General features: G+C 41.4%; 1 protein-coding gene across 2 annotated transcripts in view; it reads left to right on the plus strand.

Moving 5' to 3' along the window:
* ctnnd2b (catenin (cadherin-associated protein), delta 2b) overlaps positions 1 to 16,011 on the plus strand; it is an 83,811-nt gene that overhangs the window by 11,547 nt on the left and 56,253 nt on the right. Inside the window, exon 2 of one of the 2 annotated variants that reach the window (XM_053628177.1) lies at positions 4,991 to 5,124. In XM_053628177.1, coding sequence (XP_053484152.1) covers positions 4,996 to 5,124 — 129 coding nt within the window. In that variant the 5' untranslated portion in view covers positions 4,991 to 4,995. Of the gene's footprint in view, positions 1 to 4,593; positions 5,125 to 16,011 lie in introns of those variants that run through there. The other variant, XM_053628178.1, reaches the window with a different exon arrangement.

Here is a 16,011-nt window from a genome sequence, read left to right on the forward strand (position 1 = left end):
TTGTCTCTTTGCTGTGCTGTTTTAACGAGGTTTGCCGGTGTAGCTCGGCCAGCCACCCCATCCCCCACCACATAAACTCTCCCCTGCTTATCTCCCAGCATGAAAGAATATCAACAAAGCTGTGTAGCTAAAGTGGCATAACATCAGATGATGACAGTTTTTAAATGATGCAACTCAGAGATCTCCTTTGTCCTTTGTCACAGGCCAATGGGAAGAGTTTTCATCTTTGCCATCTTGGCAAATATTAGGTGTGTCCAAACTATTCAGTCAGTACGTTTACATGGACAACAATAATCCGATATGAACCCGCTTAAGATGCTACTCAGATTAAGAAACTAGCATGTAAACGGCGATTATTGATGACCTTAATCTGATTAAAGTCATACTCGAAGTAAACACAAATGGAATTAAGACGGCAGCGCTCAACCGTTTGATGGCAAACAAGAGAGTACGGCTGCGTCCCAAACCAAGTACTTACCGATGTATAATAGGCCAAATACATGTATATTTAAGCTACTATATAGTAGGTAAGTAGGCCGTTTGGGACGCAGCCCACGGCTTCAAGCAGTCTATTAGCACGTATAACATGACAAATAATTAACTGAACTTGAAGCGTTCGTAAAATTTAAAATCAAACACCCAAAACTGTATACGGTCCCATAACGAAGACCAACTGTATGTCGATACGTGAAATTCTGGAGGGAACGTCGGACGGCGTGGCGCGGTGACGTAATGACGTGTGACGTTAATCCATCTATGTTTTATGACATATAAAATGGGAACATGAAAGGAGTGTTCTAAAAGTGACTCATGTAAACACCTTAATCAGAATATTGTCTTACTCAGAATGAGGTCAGTAATTCGATTATTGCTGTCCATGTAAACGTAGTCATTGTTGTAGCTAAATAAATACAGTATCGAAGAGGTTACATTTACAGCAGACACCAGTTCGCAATCCTAGAAAGCATGTCGTGGTTCCCGTGTGCTTGTGCCGTGTGTTTGTGATTCCTTACAGGATTGAGCACGGACTCAACGCTGGTTGAGTCGATGCCTGAGTAGGGTATGTATGAGTGTATGCAGCAGTACCTTCTGACTGTGAGCACATAACACACACTGCGAGCTCCTTTCATTGTGCTTATTATTGTTGCCTTGTCTTTCGTCCCAGCTATTTGGATTCCCTGCATTGTAATTTTCGTGTGTTTGAATGATCTTTTTTTATATAACTAAGCTCAGAAATTGTATCCAAATGCTTTAATTGCAGTTGGAGTTCAGGAGCATTTAGTGCTACAAATGCTGCTGGTAGCAAGAGGAAAAATTTCCTTTATGTGTGCTCAAGATACATAACTACCATTTGTTTTTAAATAAGTAGTTGATTTGGTAGAAATATGACAAAATTATGTTGCCATTCTTTAAGACATTTTCAGTAAACGTGATGCTTATTATGCATATTATGCTAATTTTTTTGGGGGGCGGGGGATAGGGGTTGGCCTTTGCTAACAAGTATAAATAGATACAAAACAGCAGTAAATGGTTCCGCAAGTTCACAGTTTAACATAATAATCTAATGATGGATGGATGAATGAATGGATAAATGGATGGTGGATGGATGGATGGATAAATAGATGGATGGATGGATGGATGGATAAATGGATGGTGGATGGATGGATGGATAAATAGATGGATGGATAAATGGATGGTGGATGGATGGATGGATAAATGGATGGATGGATGGATAAATGGATGGTGGATGGATGGATGGATGGATAAATAGATGGATGGATAAATGGATGGATGGATGGATAAATGAATGGATGGATGGATAAATGGATGGTGGATGGATAAATGGATGGATGGATAAATGGATGGTGGATGGATGGATAAATGGATGGTGGATGGATAAATGGATGGATGGATGGATAAATGGATGGATGGATGGTGGATGGATAAATGGATGGATTGGAGATGGATAAATGGATGGATGGAGGGATGGATAAATGGATGGATGGAGGGATGGATAAATGGATGGATGGATGGATAAATGGATGGATAAAGGGATGGATGGATGGATGGATAAATGGATGGATGTATGGTGGATGGATAAATGGATGGATAAATGGATGGATGGGTGGATGGATAAATGGATGGATGGAGGGATGGATAAATGGATGGATGGATGGATAATTGAATGGATAAATGGACGGATGGATGGATGGATAATTGAATGGATAAATGGATGGATGGATAAATGGATGGATAAAGCGATGGACGGATGGATGGATAAATGAATGGATAAAGGGATGGACGGATGGATGGATGGATGGAGGGATGGATAAATAAATGGATGGATGGATGGATAGAGGGAGGGAATACAAGAAAATTAAACAACTACTTTTAAAAAAGAATAGATAAGAAAGAACTGACATCCTTACAGCAACTGAGCAACTGTGTGCAAGCGTCTGTTACAAGATGGCAGTGTGCATTAAGACAATCTGTCCTTTGTTCACGTGTAAGACATAACATGCTTAACCCAGAAAAAACGTCAGTGGGGTGAATCAGAAAAAAATGTCAAATTCCATTATGTTTTAAATGCACAAACCATACAGCATATATATATATATATATATATATATATATATATATATATATATATATATATGTATATATATATATATATCTTAGAAAGTACATATGCCTTGTATACAGACAGATTCAATTAGAATTTCTCTTTATTCTAGTTTTTGAACAACTTTAAGATTATTAAACCTATTTCTAGATTTTTTTACTCATTTCAAGCTTGAAATTCTTGTTTTAATGGCAGATAATTTTGCTTATTTTAAGCATGTATTTTTAGAAATAAACTAAATTATCTGCCAATAGAATAAAAACACTTCTAAGCTTGAAATTAGCAAATATCCTGGGAATACCACACAAGACCTGCACAAGACTTTTGGACATGCTCTGACCCACTCGTCTAGCCATCACAATTTGGCCCTTGTCAAAGTCGCTCAGATCCTTACGCTTGCCCATTTGTCCTGCTTCCAACACGTCAACTTCAAGAACTGACCGTTCACTTGCTGCCTAATACAGTATATCCCACCCCTTGCCAGGTGCCGTTATAATGAGATAATCAATGTTATTCACGTCACCTGTCAGTGGTTTTAATGTCATGGCTGATCGGTGTATAGTACAGCTTTCTCCATTTTGGGTCTTACTCATGACTAGTTTCCTCTGCTTCCTACTCTCGATTCGTTAGAGATATATAACAGGTTCAGTGAAGAATGTGAAGACAGTTGAAGTCAGCTCAGCTTTTTTCCTATTTCGTTACTCACTCCTCACTATCCTACAATCCCTCGCTTTTATTCGCCACCCACTACTGAAAATGAATTGGAGTGAAATTTCAGACCGCAAATTTGTTTTTAATGTCCACGTATGGGAAGTGTGGGGTGTGAGTTGCCAGATTCTGTCATTTGCTACATTCTTGCAGGCTAGATAATCTTGTTAGGTCGGCCATTCCAATAGCGATGCTGGCGCACAGCTTCAGGGTCCCTGGTTCAGATCCAGAGCTTGGGTTACTGCCTGTGTGGAGTTTTGTCCATGCGGGTGTCCAAGCGGGTTTCCTTTGGGTTCTCTTCCCAAAAACATGTCGGTAGGTAGACTGGCTATTCTAAATTGCTCCTAGTAGTGAATAATTGGGTATGAGTGTGTGCCCTGTTATAAAAATGTGGCTTACTGTGTAGAGCAATTCATATGCAATGAACTGCCGAATTAATATTCAACACATCTAGATTGGTGAATGCAGGGTTTAGAGTATGCATAAATCTGGAGAGGGTATAGCATTTGTTTGAGGCAGCACCAGCCCAGAGGAGGCATGGATGATCTAGTTATTTATCATGGGGGGGGGGGGATTATCTGCTGTTCTGCTCAGGTGCTAAATGATTTATCCTTCACTCTGTTTAGCATACTACATGTTTAACATAGCAACCTTTATTCTGCTGCATTGCGTGGGATCGATTCTATTTCACACAGGAAGGCCTCTGCTTAATATTCCTTGTGCAGATTCTCTGTGTTATATTATATTTATTTTTGATATCATTAATCAAGTGGAGGTGCACGATTAAGATTAACACCAAGACGTGTACTCTATCAAAGCAACAGCCGGTGCTGTTATTAGTTAAAGCTGCCATGCTTGGACACATTCAAAATGATCATGCTTAACTGGTGGCAAGGCATCAGTTTGACCTAGAAATGTCTCTCTGTACCTCCCTGTGGACTACAAGGCGAGGAGAAGAGAGGTTTCTACCTTTGTATCATCTCACTTAATCTTCCTCGGTATATACTCATACTGCTTTGTCTATGTTTTTTAGTATCTTGAAAGAGCAGTTATGCAACTTACAGCCCTCACAGGAGCGGCCATTTTCTGGGCTGATGCTTGTTCTGGGGAGCTTGGACTGACATTTGGTGAGCTAGACATTTGGTGAGGGAAGAGTTAGAGAAAGGAGGAGAAAACAAGAAGAAGGTGGAACGACAGGGAGAGGCAGGGAAGGGGGAAATGGGAGAGAATGAGAGAGAGAGAGAGAGAGACATGGTGTAAATTTCCAAATACCACAGCACTTCATGAGTTTATTACTTTATTACCTTATGTACAGGCCAGTGAATTTAAAGTCTGTATGAAAACCCATCATATTGCACCAACTGAAATACTCGCATCAATGAGTACGATTGGGTAAGAACACAGGAGAGCTGAAGGAGATCACAGGAAAAGCTCATACTGAGGAAAAAATGTGAACAGAGAGACTAAACACTCTTCACGAGTAGGAACTTCTTACATCCTTTTTTTTGTATTTTTGCCCTATTTTAAATCACGGTGCTTAGTGGCTAGCCTGTTTGCCTCGCAAAAACCGTTAGCCTGCTGCATACTTTTAACAATATAATGCATTGCTCTTGAAGTGATTATAAAAATGCGTTGCTTTTTTTTTTTCTTTTCTTGTAGGAGTAATGCCAGTTCCAGACCAGTCTTGTGACAGCGAGAACTCCAACATGTTGAGCCCAGTACTAAACGCCTCCAACGGGGATGGATCTGAGACAGAGACGACCTCCGCCATCCTGGCCTCCGTCAAGGAGCAGGTCGTTCAGTTTAAATGGCTAATAACTGGCTTTATGTACAACCCCACGACAGAACATTGGTTATCCACACATGTACTGCACTAAACACTCGCGTGCATCACTTATCCCCAGGCACTGTGATTAGCCAGATTAACCAGACATAGTGTCCAAGCACTGTATTCAACGCCGTGTCATTTTATTTTCAAACACTTTTAGAATAAACTCCCAAATTATCAAAGCTGTCACCGCGTGCTGTAAATAGTAATTATGTGGGCCATACCATTCCTGAAAACCGATAAACACATGCTGCATAGAGTTCAAATCTGACTTCAAGGTGCAAATAGCACTCGAGTGAGTGTGTGAACTGGCAATGAGTGTGGCTGGACTGGCGTCCCATCCAGGGTTATACCCACATTATGTCCAGTGTTCCCGGGATAGGCTTTACAGCATGAAGTGAAGAGAAATGAATGAATGTTTTACAGTATACAGTAGCACATTAGTGTATACTCACCACTTTAATAGGGACACCTGCACTCCTGTTCAATCATATGTCAGCAGTGCAGTGCATAAACTCATGCAGGTACACGTCAAGAGCTTCAGTTAATGTTCAGGTTGAACATCAGAATGGGTGGAAAATGGGATCTCGGTGACATGAAACTGCCGATCTCATGGGGTTTTTATGCACAACAGGCGCTAGGATGCTGCAAAAAAAAAAACCATTAATAGAGAGGCAACTCTGATAGTGGAAATGGCTTATTGTAACCCATCCATCGACGTGTCTTGTGCTTTTCTGCTCACTACGGCTGTAAAGAGTGGTGTATTTGACTTATGCTGGCTTTCCTTCTTAGCTCAAAGCAGTCTGGTCATTCTCCTCTGACTTCTGCCATCAACAAGGTAGAATTACTGCTCCCTGGATGTGTTTTTTTCTGTTTGTTTGTTTGTTTTTCACACCGTTCTGTATATACCGCAGTGTCTGAAAATCCCAGGAGATCATCCGTTTCTTTTACTCAAACCAGCCCATCTGGCACCAACAAACATTTCACAGTCATATCACTGAGATGACATTTTTTCCCCATCCCGACGTTCGTCATGAACAGTAACTGAAGCTATTGACCATCAGTATGCATGCCGTGTTGATTGGCTGATTGGATAATCGCATGAATATCGCAAGCAGGTGTTCCACAGTGGTGTGACATCCATCCATCCATTTTCTATACCGCTTATCCTACTGGGTCATGGAGAACATGGGGACTATCCATCACAGGGCACAGTCACATTCACACACCCGTTCAAACGTTACGGAGACTTTGGACACTATGGACACATGCCTGTTACCAATTAAACCCCAGCTGTTTCTTTTTACTAACACTTTCCTTTCCAGCCTGTTGTTGCTTCGTCCCAACTTTGTTTAGACGTGTTGTGGCGATGAAATTCAAAATTACCTTCTTTTTTTTTTTTTCTTTTTTTTCTTAAAACGGTACATTTCCTCAGTTTAAACATTTGATACGTTTTCTATGATCTATCGTGAATAACGTACGGGTTTATGAGATTTGCAAATCATTGCGTTCTGTTTTTATTTGCATTTATTTAGATTGCGTCCCAACTCTTTTGGAATTGGGGTCGTACGATCTATCGTCTCACGTTTATCTTTTGATCTCAAAGCCAAATGTCTTCGGTGTATAGCAAAAACAAAACAAAAAAATTCAGATTGGATTTATTCAAAATAAAGACAAACTGTGTTATAGTTATAGTTGTCTCTTCTTCATAGTGTATTGACATTGATGTGTGTATGGACATGAAAACTTTAGTGGAAGACAAAGTGTCCAAGAGTTCTTGCTGTAAGCATTTACAAAACTAGGAACTGAGTCAGAAACAGTGTGGAATGAATAGATGACTGCGTTTGCGTTTGTCTCTGTGACCGACTCTCTGAAGGACAAATATATAGCAACCATATTACTTTCTGGTAGTATCATCTGGTAGTATTAATTGGCATGATTACTCATCGTCTGTTGTGCGGCTGATCATAAATGATCACAAAGTTTGGGTGACATCAACCAACACCACTGGAGTGGCTTGCCAGTTTGTCGGAATGTATAGTATATGGAGCTGGTGATGATATTTGGCGTGCTTATTTATTTTGACATTTGGCAGATGCCCTTATCCAGAACGACTTACCCTGAGCATTTGAGGGTCAAGGGTCCAACAGTGGCAGCTTGGCAATGCTGGGGTTTGAATTCACGACCATATCTTATCCATTGATCAATAGTGTCGGAAACTATCCATCCATCCATTCATCCATCCATACCACTTATCCTACATAGGGTTGCAGGGAGCTTGGAACCTATCCCAGAGGCACCCTGGACGTGGTGAAAACCCAACTCAGGGCACAATCACACACTCACACTCTACGGACAATTTCCCAACCAGCCAATGCATGTCATTGGACTGGGGAAGGAAACCGGAGTTTCCAGAGGTAACCCCCGAAGCACGGGACGGACGCGGGAATCGAACCCCCAACCCTGAATGTGCTAACCGCTAAGCTCCCACTGTACATCTTCTACACTTATGTATCAGGATGGCTTAAAGCCTTATTCAAACACATGTAAAGCTAGACAGAGATCCCATTGATCGCGACAAGGCTTCCATCTTTTGTCCTTGTTTATCTTGTTCTACCACTTTTAACCACAGAACAGAGGGGGAAAAAAACCTGACACACTCTCACTCTCAGGGTTTGGAAATGACATGGGGAATGGTAAAGTAGGCCACAGCCATAGGCTGCTATGGGCCAATCTAATAGCTCTCTTATTACAGAAGAGAGATAAAAATGTCAGCCATATTATTTTGCTGCAGGCCTCCTATTTTCTCTCTCTGGCACACAGAAGAGCCAGACTCTCAACCACACCCCACTGGACTATAATGTGCTTTTTCATTTTCGTGACATTCAAGTACTGTAATTATCCATGGATAGGTATGACGTTTGCTTCTACGCAGTTCCCGTTTGAGTTCCTAATTGTTCCTATTTATTATCTGGTTTGTTATCATCGATACCGATGTCATGTTAAGAGAAGGAATTCTAAGGACATATGACTGTTACCATAGATGTACCAGGTGATCTGTGAATACCGAGTGATACTCACACTTCCTGTGGACGTATAATCTCGGAGTTCTCAAATATCTTGTAGCCAGGAACTCTCTCCAGTATAAAAAAAGAAAAGAAATTCCATGGACTGTTTTACGCTGACAGCACAGATTTATTTGACAGGCTTAATCTAACAACTCAAATATTAGACACATTAGGCAAAAAATAAATAAATAAACAAACAAATCCAAAACAAGCATGTGCATTAACATTTCGCCCCCAAACGCCGGACCAGTCCACTTTTCAGACACACATTAGTGTTATAATGGAGTAGTTTACATCCATTGAGTTCAAGTGACCATTTAATTAGGCTTAAAAACTGAACAAAAACAACTATACATTTTGGTAATGATATTTAAAAAACCCACCAAACAAACAAACAAACAATAAAATAAACAACAGAGAACCATGGACCTACAATATATGCTTACCCTACAAAAATAATCCTAAGTATTCTGCTTCAACCAACAGAGGGCATTGTTCTATTTACTCTCATTTGGGACGATTGATTGATTTATTTATTTATTTATTAAACCGAGGTAATCAGGCAAAGATCTCTATTTGATTAATCATGTTTTATCTTTTAAAATGAAATTTTAAAAGAAGGCGATCTGCCACTTCTGTCTCAAAAGTAGTATCCTTTAATATCCAAGAGAATGTGAAGCAATGCAAAATATTCATGTACCGTGTGTGTGTGCTTTGTCTGCAGTTTGTGGGATTGTACATAAGCTTTATCTTATATGTCTCTCCCAATGCTAAGCTCCCCGGCACTCCTACATTGTAATATAGGTAGCAAGTTTGAGTAGGCACAGGTTAGTATAAATATGTTTAGCTTGGCGGAAGGGGGAGGTACTAAGAATGAACCCAAAAAACTGTCTGAATGTCCTTAAGATAGTCAATGCCAAGGCAGTGTGCTGTTATCTGATGCCTGTATTCTTTTTAATGAGATTCAGACTATTGTCTGTATGTGCGCAAGTCTTCTAACATGATTAGCAGGGGCTGCTTACTTGGTACAAGGAAGAATATGTGCAATACGGTCCCCATGTAGAGCAATATAATCCAAGTGAATTTGCAAGACTCAGCGATAAACATGATGCAGTAAGTAGAGGGAGTACCAGCTCGATGCCTCTTAGCAGCACATGTTAACCCCAAGCTCCATTAGACAGTAGCTAGCAGAGCCCTCCAGAATGTGGACCACTTTAAAGGAGGAAAACATAGAAGGAGGACCAGTGAGGCAGGAAAAATGAGCAATGTTGTCTCACTCACTTGGAAGGGAGTTACTCAGCTCACCAGAGGCCTCCCATGCTGAACGTGGTACAAAAATATAGATCGCACTTAATAAGCAGGGGACAAACGAACGAGCTCAGTGAAAACGAAGAGTAAATAATATCCGCATAGCACGGCCAAGGTCACCGACACAGTGGAGAATGCACGCAACTCTCCAGAACCACGGAGAAGTGAACTTCCAAAAGTAGTAAGCAGTAGTAAATAAGTACAGAGCAGAAGAGCATGCGAGGAGTGAGAAATCAACTCAAGGCTAGTGGACGCTACGGTGCTCGGCAGCGTTTGATAACGACGCTCAGGATATCAGAAGGAAGTGCGTTCAAAAATCTACAGTGTACTAAAGCTAGCTAGCTAGTTAAGCCTGAAAACTTAACAATGAAGACTCTTTAAGATTCCAGTAGACAACTATAATAAAATGGTGAGTAAACAGCACAAGACATGCACCGATGACATCTAATGTTGTGAATGTTCACAATAGAGTAGTTAGCCTAGGCTGTGGGTTTTGCCGTTGGATTTTGCTTTTCCACAAGCTGCTGTCCATGGAGACATATGGACGTGCACAGGAGACACAGCAAGACATTTGAGACAGATGCAAAATCCAAATAACCGTCTTTTTATTGATTATAAACAATGTTTACTTTAGGTGTGGCCTTAAAAGTTTTGTACAGAAAATATCTACATAGGCTGTTATCGTCACTGCGGCTGGGAGGGCCAGGCTTCCCCGCCCCCCTATTAACTCCACCCATAGTTGCTAGAAAGATGCACTGATATGGAACCTTTCCTTTCTGTCAAGGTAACTGGAGAATGACTCGAGTTCACCAAAAATGGTCAAAAATGACTTTTGACTGAAAAAAATCTCCATAGGCCTACAGTGAAGTGTTAAATCTAACACTCTCCAAATAATGGTAATTGGACAGTGATTAAAAATGGTGTTTCTTTTTGAGCAGCAGATCAATAATCCCAGACTACGCATTCTTCTTCCTCGGGGTTGTCTGGAATGTTGTATTACAAGGCAGATTTTTCATGCTGTTCTAGAGGGTGTGCCAAAATTCTCCAAACCTAGGGGGAAATTCAAGGGGTCATATGATGATTTTAAATGATAAATGATAATTTTGTTTATTTGGTGGAATAAAATAGGTTAACATGCTTTAATGTTCAAAAAAACACATACTTTTTTTATTTTTCACATACGGTACATTATTGCAGTACCTCTATATCCCAGTCTGTCTGAAACGCTCCCATTGAGTTCCGGTTTCTCCAAAGCCCCGCCTTCCGAAAAGCCCAGAGTGCTCTGATTGGCCAGCTGACCCACTGTGTTGTGATTGGTCAAAAACCTCATGTGTGTCTCAGAAGTGTAACGCCCCTTACCATAATCGTGAGCTTCAGCAATTATAAACACGGTTAATAACGTCGGCGGTTTTACCGTATCAATCCGATCCCGAGTCAGATTCTGAAAATGCGGACGATCGAGCAGATCGATCGGAACCGACATTGCAAGCACGACTTGAGCAGAACGTTTCACAGTGGTAAGTTTTTATTTTGTAACTCTATTACCTTTCAGATACGCCGTTATAACGGTTCAATTTGTCTTCTTCACTGCAACAACTTTATGTCCTGAAGTGACAACATAAAATACAGTTTAAAATAATTTAACGAATTAAAAATGTGACAATTATGGCGGCATTATGCTGATACTTCAAATTGTGATGTAGACGTTTGCGGAGGTGATATCTGGACTCGGATCGAGGCGTTTTAGGCGGGATTGTTGCAGTGCTCTCCGTTACATAGAATAAACATAGACTATGAGCTTTGTAACTTTGCAGATCTTATACATGCACAAACAGATACATTACACCCTGATGGAAAAGGAAAACATTAACGAGCATCATATGACCCCTTTGACACTTTTTAGCAAAATGTCTACCGAAATTTTTTCATATTCAGTTTATATATTTTTTTCAGATAGCCTATAAGAACGCCTTTGACAGAAGAAGAACGTATTGAAATCATTCTCGTGGCTGGATCGGGAAGCTGGCGCAATGTTCCGACGGACTTTAACGTGGAAACGTGGCGAGCACGTCACACTCGAAGCCAAAGTTGGGAGAGACGACTCCGTGTGTGCTTACAAAGGAATGGCATGTAGAGGACGTTTTGTAAATGAAGTTACATTATATAAAAAGTGTTCATTTCCCCTATGTATGGAGACTTATGGGACACCCTGTATTTTATTTTATTGGCCAGTTAATAATAGCTAATAAAAGCCCTGGGCCAATGAGATTACTTGGACTGTTTTCGTAAACGTTTACACTGCAGCTGGTTAAGTATCCTATTGGCAAGTTCCCCAAAATGGGAAGTAGGCCTCAAGGGGTGAACGTTTGAATACGTCCGCCTTGGCATGCCTTAGCATGGGTGTTCAACTCATCAACTCATCATTTTATTACCAGATCAGGACCAGGGACTGTGCTAGACTCTACCTCTCCAGGCCATGCAGTTGAACATCTCTAGCTTTTGCACATTTTTTCCCTTACACCTTAAGGGTCTCATTAGTCTCTTAAGGGTCTTGTTAGTCAGAAAGAACAGTGACAGTAATTGCAATAATTTGTAGGCCGGTGACTGGCCGTCGCCTCTGGACTTCCTGCACGGAAGGCTATATTTACTCAGCTCCTGCTACAGAGAGCCCTGCTATTGTAGGCCGCCGAGGCATAGGCACTCTGCATAGTCAGAGAGAGAACTATGGAACAGAGTGCTGCTGCTCTATCAACCTGAGGGGGGAAACATCTTACTCTCTGCCACTCTAAAGAGCTTTTCAGTTGTTTCTAGTGAAGTGTCGTTCAAGAATGATTCGTTCATTTTGAACGAATCTTTAATATGACTCAGGAACAACGAGTTGTCTCAGAGAGTGATTCGTTCATTTTTGACCACGCATGCGCTGCAACATCCCCATAAGTTCTGTACAGGAAACAGAAATGATCCGTTCACATCTCGAGTCTTCGGGTTCGAGTCGTTCGTTCATCATGTCACAGCTCCACTGCATTCAGCCTATGTGGCGGTCACGGGACCGAACGAACGAACGACTCGAACCCGAAGACTCGAGAGCCGAACTAATCGTTTCTGTTTCCGGGGAACAGACGTAACAAATGTGACGCGACAAAAGAAAGAACGACTCGGATCAGGAAGTGACGTGACCTAACTGACTGCATAGCCTGAAAACCCAGCTAAGCTATTAATGATTCATTTCTATTTCTCATAATTCAGCCTTGGCTGCGTTCGCCTATAGTTTATCCATCCATCCATCCATCCATCCATCCATCTTCAACCGCTTACTCCTTTTCAGGGTCACGGGGAACCTGGAGCCTATCCCAGGGAGCATCGGGCACAAGGCGGGGTACACCCTGGACAGGGTGCCAGTCCATCGCAGGGCACAATCACATACACACTCACACACCCATTCATACACTACGGACACTTTACACACGCCAATCAGCCTACCATGCATGTCTTTGGACTGGGGGAGGAAACCGGAGTACACGGAGGAAACCCCCGCTGCACGGGGATTACATGCAAACTCCGCACACACAGAGCCGCGGGAATCGAACCCCGACCCTGGCGCCTATAGTTTATCTTTCATTCCAAATGTGATCGACGTTCGCGTAAGTACTAGATGTGTTGGGGAATTGAACATGTTAATATTTAAATCATATTCTGCTGAAATGAACGAAATGAACGAAATGACTCGGGGGGAAAAAAAAGAAAAAGATTCGTTCATTTTGCTGACCGAGATTCGAAGATCCGAGTCAGTAAAATGATCCGAACTGCCCATCACTAGTTGTTTCCCCCACCTCATAGAGGCTGTTCAAACAGAGCCGCAAATGGCGTCAGAAAGGAGGCGGGTCATGTTCGCGCTGGTGGGCGGGCATAAATAATGCCGAAGGGGCACGAAATTGTCTGTTGCCATGGCGACCTTTGTGCCCGAGCGCGCTGCACGTCCTCTTGTGCTCAGCGAGGCTTTTTGCGCTCTCTCTCTCTCCCGTTAAGTGAATGTTAAAGCGGTGCTGCTTTATTTATTTTCCTCGCCTTGGAGTTTCTGGAGCGTGCTCCGTGCGCAGGTAAGCAGGTTGTTTTTAATTCGCTCGGCGGAAGTAGCAACAGGTGTTCGGCGTTACTTAGCGCGTGCTCGGCAGCAGGTGCTCGGCGTGTGTTGTTTGTACTGCACCGTTAAGCAGCAGTAATGGATTATAATGTATGCGTCCTTCCTTCTGATGAAGTAGTCCGAGATTGCGCTTGTCAGCATCTTGACCTTTTTTTGTGTGTCGCGCTGAGGCGGAGGTTTCTCCTTCAGTCTAGGAGGAGAGAGGGTGTATTTGGGTGGAGGAAACTAGCTAACATAACAGAGCCTCGAAATAATGTTCCTCGTCGTTAACCCTTTACTGCACGGTGTTGGCGACAATTAATCCCCTCACCCTAATTATTATTATTATTATTATTATTATTATTATTATTATTTTGCTATACAATAATACACAACTACTGTTTTTCCTTTGTAACTGGCGGAAAAAAGGGGGTTTTAACTTTGACCAAAAAAAACCCTGTCACGTGACCATGAAGTACTGTTCTGCCATCACATGGCATGGGGAAGGTCAGCATAGGGGGGCTCTCAAAATGTGATTCATTTTTCAATATTTAGGCAGAAGTGCTTAAAAGGAAAACAACTGCAACACTATTTAAGAAGTTTACATTCGTTTTTTTTTTTTTTTTTGTCATTGAAACAAGTTTCTATATATTTTGAGTATTCAACAACATGCCATAATGGTACTGTGGTGTTTGTGCATTCATGAGTTGAAACAGACCTACATCACACACACACGCACACAAAAAAAAAAAAGACTCTAGGCTTCTCTAGTAGTATATGTACATTTTATCACTTTTAATGCAAGATAACCTGTTTGTGTTATTTTTGCCCACATGATGGAGAGGAAAAATTATTATGGAGAGGTATTTATTCCCACCCCTAATGTATCAGACTGTCATTTCATATAAGCTCCGGAAGGCACATAAAATTTTAAATAATCCACACCACCCGTTTTATCAATATTTCAGCCCCCTTCCTTCTGGCCGCAGGTATCGACTACCCTTGTGCAGAAAGGCCAGCTATGGTAGGGGTTTTGCTCCTATGGCTATACGAGTGTTAAACACTTCGCTAATCAGCCATTGTGATGCCATCTTATGCTCGGGCATTTGTTGTGTGATCCTGATGTTTTCTTTTTATCCCCTTCTCCCCTCTATGCCTGTGATTGTTTATGATGGTTTATATGCATGTTGTTGCTGTGTTTGGTTTTTCTACACACCCACGGTGGAAACAAATTTCCTCTTTGAGGACAAATTAACTATCCATCTATCTATCTATCTGTGATCCTTTCCACAGTTGCATGTTTACCCTAACTAATTCAAGTAATAAAAAAAAACCATGTTAAAAAACAGATTTTTGATGTAAACGTAAATTCATGCAGTAGAGGGTTAACACTACGAGTTGTACTTTTTAATTGTATTAACCTTTAAATGGTTTTGGTGCTTCTTCAGTTTGCACGATCTCAATTTTCTGCAAGGGTGGGTGTGTGTGTATAGAGAGCTCTCTTGTTCAACAAGTTGAATGGACATTTCTGTAGCCTTCCTCTGGGCTCCTGCCCAGAAGAGCAGGTGATGAATTCCCGAGTACTCTTAAATTGCGGAGAGAGAGAGAGAGAGGAGAGGAGGGGGGGGGGGATGGATGGATGATGTATACAATACATCCTATTAGTAGCTAAATGTCTTGCATTCTGCCACAGTCTTAGGGACAAGCAGTGAGGCAAGTTTTACTAGTAATATTATTTAGGTGGCTATTCCCTCTTTTCATCTGTTGTTTATCTTTTACAATTTATTGTGCATTATCAATAACTATTAGTAACTTTTTTTTTTTTTTTTTTTTTTTTTTTTTTTTTTTTGCCACTAAAGCATTGTTAACCTGTTAACAATGCAGGGGAGGGGGTTGACCATGTGAACTATATGAACTCATTTCATCCCTTCTTCTATGCCCCTCTCCCTCTACATGCCTCTTTCCCTCTTGCTTTCTCACTTATTCTCTCCGTCCCCCCCACCCACCCCCCTCTCTCTTTCTCTATCTCAAAATTTAGGCTAGTGATTATAAATATGACCTGCATGTCGACGATTAGAGAGCAGAAAGTAACCTCAATAATAATAATAATAGTGACCAATCAGGTAACAGTAAGAATCGTAAAGAAGTAAAATAATAGCATCAAATAGGGCTCCCCTCGTGTGTGTGTGTGTTTGGGTGGGTTACACACTGTTCCTAATATTGTGGCAGTCACCCTTCTGCCACACTGCTGTCCTTCATGCCTCCGAACAGGGTGGGCAGTTTGTAAGTGTTGAGCAAATGAGAGATTTGAGAGGTTGTGAGTGTGTGGTTATGAAACGTCTCAAAATATTTCATG

Source organism: Ictalurus furcatus, chromosome 7 (assembly GCF_023375685.1).
Source record: "Ictalurus furcatus strain D&B chromosome 7, Billie_1.0, whole genome shotgun sequence".
Lineage (NCBI taxonomy): Eukaryota > Metazoa > Chordata > Actinopteri > Siluriformes > Ictaluridae > Ictalurus > Ictalurus furcatus.